Source organism: Punica granatum, chromosome 7 (genome assembly GCF_007655135.1).
Source record: "Punica granatum isolate Tunisia-2019 chromosome 7, ASM765513v2, whole genome shotgun sequence".
Taxonomy (NCBI): Eukaryota; Viridiplantae; Streptophyta; class Magnoliopsida; order Myrtales; family Lythraceae; genus Punica; species Punica granatum.
Genome location: NC_045133.1, coordinates 17,665,301 through 17,673,815, shown reverse-complemented (window position 1 = coordinate 17,673,815; position 8,515 = coordinate 17,665,301). Strand labels below are relative to the sequence as shown.

Genomic DNA, 8,515 nt, shown 5'->3' with positions numbered 1-8,515 from the left:
TCATCTCCAAGCATGTCGATGCACTCGGAGCTCTTTGAAATGATCGCACCCATCGGAATTCTTTGAGATGATCACAGCCGCATGCTATAGAAAGGTTAACTTTTCTAGAAGGATGATGGCATCCATCATATGTATTAGTCACTAATGTACAGCGGCTTCTACTGTATTACCATTTTTGGATAAGTAGTAGATAAAATTGAAATATTTGGTACCTTCAATCTTCTAGGCTGACACTTTTCTTTTTTTTTTGATACAGATAAGACCATAATAAAATGTTATTAAAATGTCCAAATAAGACCTTTCGGATTATTTTAATATTTTTAAATTTCAGTTTTCAAAATCTAAAATTTGAAATCTTATAAAATAGAGAAAATAATCCACGAAATTATATAATTTTACCCTTTTTTTTCAATTTTACCACGAGTTTTTTTATAAATAATCACGAATTATCATTAAATTGCCAAATCTGTTATTCGATAATAATTTCATCTAATTTGCTCATGTGATAGGCAAACCGCGGTGACCAAACAAACTTAATTGAGAGATCAAAATAATATAAATTATTAAGGAAGAAATTAAAAAAAGAAAATTGAAGAAGGGAATAGAAGTGTCCCCTAAAAAAAGATGCACAAAAATTGACGCTAATGGAGATTGAGGAGGAGAGAATGTTGCCCTTGGCCGCCGCCGCCCTCATTGGGGGTCGCCGGTGACCTCTTATGCTATCGCTGACATTGTACAAGCGATAGTCGTGACCGATGACAGCCCCCATCCCCTCAACTGAGATTCGAGAGGTGAAGCCTCCAAGATCTCAATTTGTGTTGGTGGTTTTGTCGTCGACGGCCAACTCCCCTGCCTAAGATCGTTGGCGACCTCGAGTGGAGGTGTTGGTAGGCCCCGAGGCCAATCCTTCCCCTCAATCTCCATTTCTGTCCATTTTACTATCAATTTATTTATTTTGCAGAATTAGGTTTTAATTATCATTAACGTTTTGATCTTACTAAACTTATCTTTAATAATATTTTTTGTAATTTTCAAACCGATCCCTGAGTTTTTCATTAATGAACAATGAGTCCTCCAACTTTTGCTCATAATTTTTTACAGGAAAATTTCACGTCCTTTTCTCCTCGTCATCTTCTTCTTCTTCTTCTTCCTTCCTCCTCCTCCCTCGTAGACGAGCCTTTTATAGTTTCCGCGCCATTTCTCTCTCTCTCTCTATAATCTGCAAAAACCTCCGTTTTCTCTCTCTACCTTTCCCCTCTCTCTCTCTCTCTCTCTCTCTCGGGGAAAACGAAGGGACGCCGGCCGGAGATGGCTCTGATCGACGACTACTGGTCCGATGATCCGATCCCCCGAGGGACCTGCGTCGTGATCGGCGGCCGAGGGTTTGTGGGGAGGTGGCTCGTCTTCCGGCTCTTGAAACTCAGGAGGTGGGTCGTCCGAGTCGCCGATTCTTCTCAGTCCCTCCAGCTCGATCCCTCCTCTCCCCTCGACTCCGCTCTCTCCCAAGCTCTCTCCTCCGGCCGCGCTTCCTACCACTCCGTTGATGTCAGACATCGGCCCCAGATCGTCGGAAGTAATTTTCTCAATCTTGCCTCCATTTTTTTTTTCAAACGATATAAGTTTGCTGATGACAATGTGGCTCGGGAAGCTGAATGGGGTTGATTCAGGTGGAGTTTTCCAAGAAAATAGGCCATTCTTGAAGACTACGTATCAGTCTTCTTGATTGATTGTTTTCTTTATCTCTGCCTAGAAGGAGAATGATGCAGAGATTCCCTGTGTTTTCTTGAATTTTTGGATACCCTTTAGCGTTCTATGAGGATAGAGATGTCTATTGTATGTTGGTTCTTCGGCATTCTGCTTCTCTGCTTCATTGTCTTTTTGTAAGCTCTATCTTTCCATTAATCCCAGCTATGATCATGCAGGTATTGAAGGTTCAAGTGTCGTCTTTTATTTGGATGTTGAAGCTGCACATGATCAGGACTTTTATACCTGCTATATGAACATTGTTCAAGGTAAAAGGTTGGGCATCTGACTGATTTGTGCAATGAAATGGGACTCTTGCTGACCCGAATCAGTGCAACACTAAATAGTTGTAAGTGCTTTTTATATACACGGTCATCATTTAAGAGCGATTTCTTTCTTTTTCTGCTCAGGTGCAAAAAATGTCATTGATGCTTGTCGAGAGTGCAAAGTAAAGCGTCTGATATACTACAGTTCCGCAGATGTGGTTTTTGATGGTTCATGTGACATATACAGTGCAACTGAATCTATACCATACCCTTCAAAGGCATGTCCTTTTGTCAGAGCATTCCCATCTTTTTAGCAAGATTTTGCTATCTCATGTTCTTCTAGTGTTGTCATTGATTTGCAACCGGTTCCTAGAATGCAGTATAACGATATGTGGAGTGAGCTTAAGGCTCAAGCAGAGGCACTGGTTCTGTTTGCAAATGATATTGATGGTCTCTTGACATGTGCACTCCGTCCAAGTAATGTTTTCGGGCCAGGAGAGACGCAATTTATGCCATTTCTTATCAAGCAGGCGAAATCTGGTTGGACAAAGGTTTGAAAAGCAATTTTTAACCTTGTTACTCAAATACAGTGAGGGTCTTGGGAACTCTTTTATGTTGCATGGCCGCATGTTTTTGTTCTTTTAAAAAGAATTATACATACTTTGTCAAGATCTCAGCAGTTACTGAGAGCATTGTGACAAAAGCAGCTTGGTAATGCACACCTTTTTTCGTGGGATTTATCCTTTCCTGATGAGCCTTTAGTGGTCGCTTTGTGACAAAAGCAACTTGGTAATGCACATCTTTTCCTATTTATCTTTTCCTAATGAGCCCTTTCTGAAAGAGTACACTCAAGATTTGTAGGCAAGGTCCCTTTCATTGATGAGGATAGAGGCCGAAAACTGTAACCATTAACCTGAAGCTTCTTTGCTGAATGGAAATGAGTGTTTTCACTTAAGTTTTGCTGTGAGCTGGTTGTTGTCTATCAAAATAATGCTTTGTACAAGCAAAAGTTGAAGCAAGCAAAGTGAAAAATGTTCCCAAGAGTCGAAAGCTAAAAGACCTCTAGCTGAGGAAGTGGCGAAGTATGCTGCATTTAAAGCTATCATCATTTGGAGTGAAACCCTAACCAAATAAAATTCTTTTGTATTGTAATAGAAAGATTTGCTACTCTTCGAGGATTGAATTTGACTTTTCTCCTATTAAAATATGGCCTTGTAGTTTCTTGAACCTTTTCATGAATAACAGAGTTCGTCATTTCAGTTTATTGTAGGAACTGGGGAAAATATGTCTGACTTTACATATGTTGAGAATGTTGCTCATGCCCATGTTTGTGCAGAGGAAGCTTTAGATGCCAGATCAGTATCAGTGGCTGGAAAGGTATTCCTTATTTCGAATAATCAAAATCAATTGGCTTTTTTGCTTTTATCTTTTCCATATCTCTGCTTAAAAATAATATTACCTTTGGATTGTTTATAGGCATTTTTTGTCACTAACAGTGAACCAATGAAGTTCTGGAAATTTGTATCTCTCATACTTGAAGGCTTGGGATATCAAAGGTGAAGCAGCATCACTGCTGTAATCGTTCTCTTATATTATAGAAAAGAAATTCTTCCTGCCTAACATTCTGATTTGTTTAAAGTGATGAAGTTGTTACAACGATTCCTTTCCTAGATATGAACATTATCATTTGTATGAGGAAAACAGATGTCTCTTGGATTGACCTGTGACAGGCATAACTCATTTTTGAAGTAGACCGCCTGTCTCCTTCATGGTACATGTTGCATCACTGTCTTCATGGTTTGAACATCTACTACATATTTGGTAGGGGACTTTTTGGACTTCATAGGGTTCCCATCTTTAGAATGGAAGGAACATACATTTTTCTCCTATTATTGGTTTCACAGGTTCTGTATTTTGAGTAAATTTATCAAAGCTAGGATTTACACATTATACTTAAGTTGATAGAATGAATGATATAATCTGTTTTTCAGTGCATATACGCACACTTATGTACTTGCAGATGATGGTAGAATTTCATTTTCCTTTATTGAAAATTTAAAATTCAGGTTTGGCATGGACATTCCTAATCTGATTCAGCAATTCACTTCTTTTAGCTGAAGGCTCGTTGCTTTGATTGCAGACCTTTCATCAAGCTTCCAGTTATGATGGTCCATTACATCTTATTGTTTGGTGAATGGTTGCACAAAGAGCTGGGAGTCACTAAGCATAACCATATGAGGTCAAGTCATTATGTCGTGTCTTCAGCATCTCGGACGAGAACGTTCGATAGCTCTGCAGCTCGGGAGCAGATTGGATACACACCAGCTGTTACACTGGAAGTGAGCTTTCTTATGCCCTAAGTACAGTCAATTTATCTGGAAAGCCAGTCTATTTGATGCTTTCCATATCAATATTTTTAGGTATTTACTCAATTGGGAGTTCTGACCCTACAAATTAAGAATCCTGCACTATGATTTCAACTGAATTTGAAGTTATGACCCCATAATTTGTCTTAAAAAAAACCCATCGATCACACTCTCTTATCTAAGGCTTTCATGAATCTGGTGATGCAGTTTCAATTTTTTCCTTTGACTCGTGCCTTTTCTTTGCTTGGTTAGGCTGAGCTGGGTGGTCTCTTTAGATTGCTGCTTGTTCATATGAAATTGCTCCATCGATATGAGGAGTTACAAATTCTTGGCCCCACGTCATTGTGATGATGTTATTCCATATATTTCTCTCTCCTTGTGATGTATCTACTGCATATTTCTTAGTCTTTGATAGATGTTATTCTGTTTCAATAGTTTGAGAAAGCCATTTTTAGTACTTTATTATTATCTGTAATTACATAACTGATTTAAGGTGTTTTCTGGGCAAGAGGATATGCTTTTTCTCAATATCGTTTTCTTCTGCCATGGTTCACTTTACAATTATATATTATTGAGAGAGCGAAAATTGGCATTTACATGTTGTTGCTTAATGAACAGGAAGGAATTTCGAGGACCGTTGAATCATTTTCTCATCTTGCCAGAGACCCATCCTATATGGATTACACCAATTTAAGTGAACAGTCAAAGGCAGATAAGCTGCTCGGAAGTGGGAAAGGTTGCCATATTTTAATCAATTCCTCATCTTTGTATTTGGAGATTTCAATGCTATATCTCTAATTGCGAAATGCTTTGTTTTAGTGATAATACAGAGAATATTTCAGGGAAATATTTCATCAATTAGGGCATCAAAAAGTCGATGTATACCTTATACCTTTTCTTCTTAAAAGTCAATATATATCTTAGTTACTAGGCTGTTCTTTTAGTATTTTAACTACTGTGTAAGCTGAAGAAGAGTAGCTCTATTGCAAGGCTACATTCGGCCTTTTTGAAACCATTAATGTTTTAAGTAATGATTGTTTGCTAGACATGATGCAGTTTTGGTCTCTCATAAATATAATGATAGCCTCTAGATTCTGTAAGTTGTGAAACATGGTCTAGTGACTTGCTTACACAGATCAGGCCAATATAAGCATCCCCACTATCCATATGTAGAAAGTAATCAAAAATGCAATTTTGTTTTGCTTTGTTACACAACTTGCTTCAACAGCAGATTGCACTGTTTGGCGCTGCATAGCGAAACTTAACAATGTCTGAATTCTAATTGCAGTTGCGGATATTTTGCTATGGAGAGATGAAAAGACAACATTTACATGCTTCCTGACTTTGGTTCTGCTGTTTTACTGGTTTTTCCTTAGTGGAAGAACCTTTATCTCATCCACAGCCCTACTTCTCCTGACGATGACTATTGTTTCTTTAGGATATGGCTATCTACCCTCAAATATGTGAGTATTGATAGCCCTATGTGCTAACATATTTGCTAACATAACCTTTAAAGTCAAGCAACATGCCACTGCAACCATCAGAAATATGTTTAAGTAGTGCAGTTAAGTTGTCTCAACTTGCTTTTTCCATGTCTAAGTACTAAGTTGCTCCTTGTGTACTCCTTTTCCTTTAACCTATACATTTTTAAGTTGATGATAAAGCTATAGATACGCAACATCTTGAACGGCTTAATTTACACCCAATGGACATTTCCTCTAGTAAAATGTCTATGATTAATTAGAAATACCACATGTAATGACCTTCTGTTGTCTTAAGCATCATCATAGCTTGTCTCTTGATATGGGAACTAGGGTTATTGCATTCTTGTTAAGAGATTTTTTTTTTCCCAGACAAAGGTGATCTTGCACTTTCTATCCTCTCAAAATTATGTATAGATTTTTTTTTTCTTCTGCACCAATTAATGCTTACCATATTCTTAGTCTTGTCAGAAGTATCCATGACCTCTCTACTAGACCAACTACTCTGAAAATGAACCATCAACTATGTGCTTTGATCAGATGTGGATTTTCCGTCCCAGTGGCATCCCCATCTTGTTTCGAGATAGAAGAAAACCTAGTGAGAGAGTCAATTAGAAGTATTGTATATGTGTGGAACAGAGGGATTCGTGTCTCAAGATTATTGGCCCGAGGAGAGGACTGGAATATTTTTCTCAAGGTACGGCTCATATTTGTTATGTTACTTCCACAAAGATCTTTGGTTAAATGCCTGTTAGATCCAATAGGTCATTGTTATGTTTTCCTAATTTTGTCTTCAATGCTAGTACCTTAAATGTCTTTTTGGAGATGGGATAAATGAACATTTTTTTTTGTACACGTGCATATTCCATCTGGTGCGATAGCAGAAAAGAGAGGGAATAAAATGCATTCCTCTAAGGAGTCTTATATTCTTCATGTTTTGAAAATATCCTAAGCGGCATTTGGAAATGTGTTTTCAAAGTTGATACTGAAATCTGATTTCAACAACTGCTACCCAACCATCACCTTTGGGACATATGAACCATGCATGCATTGTAAGTAACCTAAGGCAAGAGTTGCAAAGGATGGCGATGGTGACGATGGACGAGGCAGTAAATTTGTTTCTAGAATAAACTTTTTTATTATTTTTTTTTTGAGAATAATATTTAAAGATCCTGATAGGTTGTTTATCTGTAATTCAATGACAAACATTCCCTCAAGTGTTTCTGCGTGTTGGATGCCCTAATTCCAGTCTTAGGAAATTGGGAATTTTTTTTTTCATATCTGCGTGTTTAGAAATGCAGTTTCCTTTCAGCTTTGCAGATTTGGTTGATGCTTTTTCTACAATCTATGCAGGCAGCAGCCTATCTTTGTTTCCTGAAGTTTGTCATAGCTCGTCACTTGACAACGGTCCTAGGTGCAGGTAAGAAACTCCTGGCCTTTTTTATGTTCATAATATTTTGTCAATATTGTCAATCTCAAATTCTTTTGACTTTTTTTTTTTGGTTGAATTGAACGCAGCTCTGGTCTTTTCATTCACATCATTCTTTGTTTACGAGCAATATGAGGCTGAACTTGACGCTATCGTGAAGGTCGTCTTGAATAGAACGAGGAGATTAAAGGGACAGGTTCTGAGGTACTTTCCGATATATGTAGGCTCCTTGCTTTTGTAGAGACTGATACATTTGAAGAAGACAGGAGTTTCATGACCCGAAGTGACCTGCAGTGGTTGTCGATTTTTTTGAGGTACAGAGAAAAAAGAAATGGCATAGCAGAACATCTTGAGCTCCATTAACAATTTTTGTTGTCTAGAGATATGGGAACTTGGATGCTGTAGATATATTTGACAGTGTTAGCTCACACTGCTTGACACTTATCAGCAATTTCGTCGTGTATAGAAGTTTACAAGAAATTATCTCTACCTTATTTCAATTTTTTGGCAAATTCGGTCACAGCTGCTGGAAATATATCCGGTTTGTGCATTCTGAAGATAAGATGGTTTCTGTGGACACAGTCGGGATGGAAAAGTGGATCTCCTATCTGTGCATTGAAAAATCAGAAGTTCTTTCGACTAGAATGTGAACTAGGAAGGATTAGTTGACAAACTTAAGAACCCGAGTGTAATTCTTGGTGTCTCTTTTGAACGACTATTGAGATCTAAAAAGCTATTTCATTGCCAGTTTTAGCTCTACAAATATTTAACAGATGTGTGTATAAAAGATTACCCTTTGTATTTAATAGAAAATAATTATATATAAAACCAAAGATGAAATCTACTTTAATATTGAGCAGATTATAAATATATACAGTATAAATTTGTCACCTAACGAAAAATTAGTGCTACCACTATTATGTATAAGATTCATCATAATGAAAAAAAGAAGAAGATTGTCTTAGCTTATTACATATTTTATAACTATTTTAGCTCCAATAATTGAGAGTCCAACTCTTCTTCTGTTTTTTAAATAATAGTATTGGCCAAAAAAGTATAAGTCTAATAATACAAATTCGAATTAAAAAAAGTATATCATCTAGAAAAAAAAGTTACTCTTCTCTTTTTCTTTTTATAACTTGTCCGAAATTTCAATTAAGAAAATATTAGAGTACAACGAAGAGATAGGGATCTCATAAGTTATACACAACAACAAAAGTTAACGGGTAG

At 37.1% G+C, this 8,515-nt stretch overlaps 1 protein-coding gene across 4 annotated transcripts; it reads left to right on the top strand.

Moving 5' to 3' along the window:
* Positions 1-1,163: 1,163 nt before the first annotated feature.
* Positions 1,164-7,807, top strand: LOC116214090 (3beta-hydroxysteroid-dehydrogenase/decarboxylase). 4 transcript variants are annotated; one of them, XM_031549370.1, is made up of 12 exons: positions 1,164-1,573; positions 1,923-2,012; positions 2,154-2,287; positions 2,390-2,560; positions 3,270-3,386; positions 3,486-3,565; positions 4,150-4,348; positions 4,994-5,111; positions 5,664-5,838; positions 6,328-6,553; positions 7,210-7,276; positions 7,375-7,807. In XM_031549370.1, the coding sequence occupies exons 1-12, from the start codon at positions 1,309-1,311 to the stop codon at positions 7,524-7,526; spliced, it is 1,794 nt and encodes a 597-aa protein (XP_031405230.1). In that variant the 5' UTR covers positions 1,164-1,308; the 3' UTR covers positions 7,527-7,807. The 4 variants fall into 4 exon arrangements, with proteins under 4 accessions (XP_031405230.1, XP_031405229.1, XP_031405231.1 ...); XM_031549369.1 differs by having other exon boundaries at positions 6,319-6,553; XM_031549371.1 differs by having other exon boundaries at positions 1,165-1,573; positions 6,397-6,553.
* Positions 7,808-8,515: the final 708 nt, after the last annotated feature.

Coding starts and splice junctions, on each gene's coding strand:
- LOC116214090 (XM_031549369.1), top strand. CDS start 1,309: ATGGCTCTGATCGACGACTACTGGTCCGATGATCCGATCCCCCGAGGG. Junction 1,574..1,922: donor TCGGCCCCAGATCGTCGGAA/GTAATTTTCTCA, acceptor ATGATCATGCAG/GTATTGAAGGTTCAAGTGTC. Junction 4,349..4,993: donor CACCAGCTGTTACACTGGAA/GTGAGCTTTCTT, acceptor CTTAATGAACAG/GAAGGAATTTCGAGGACCGT.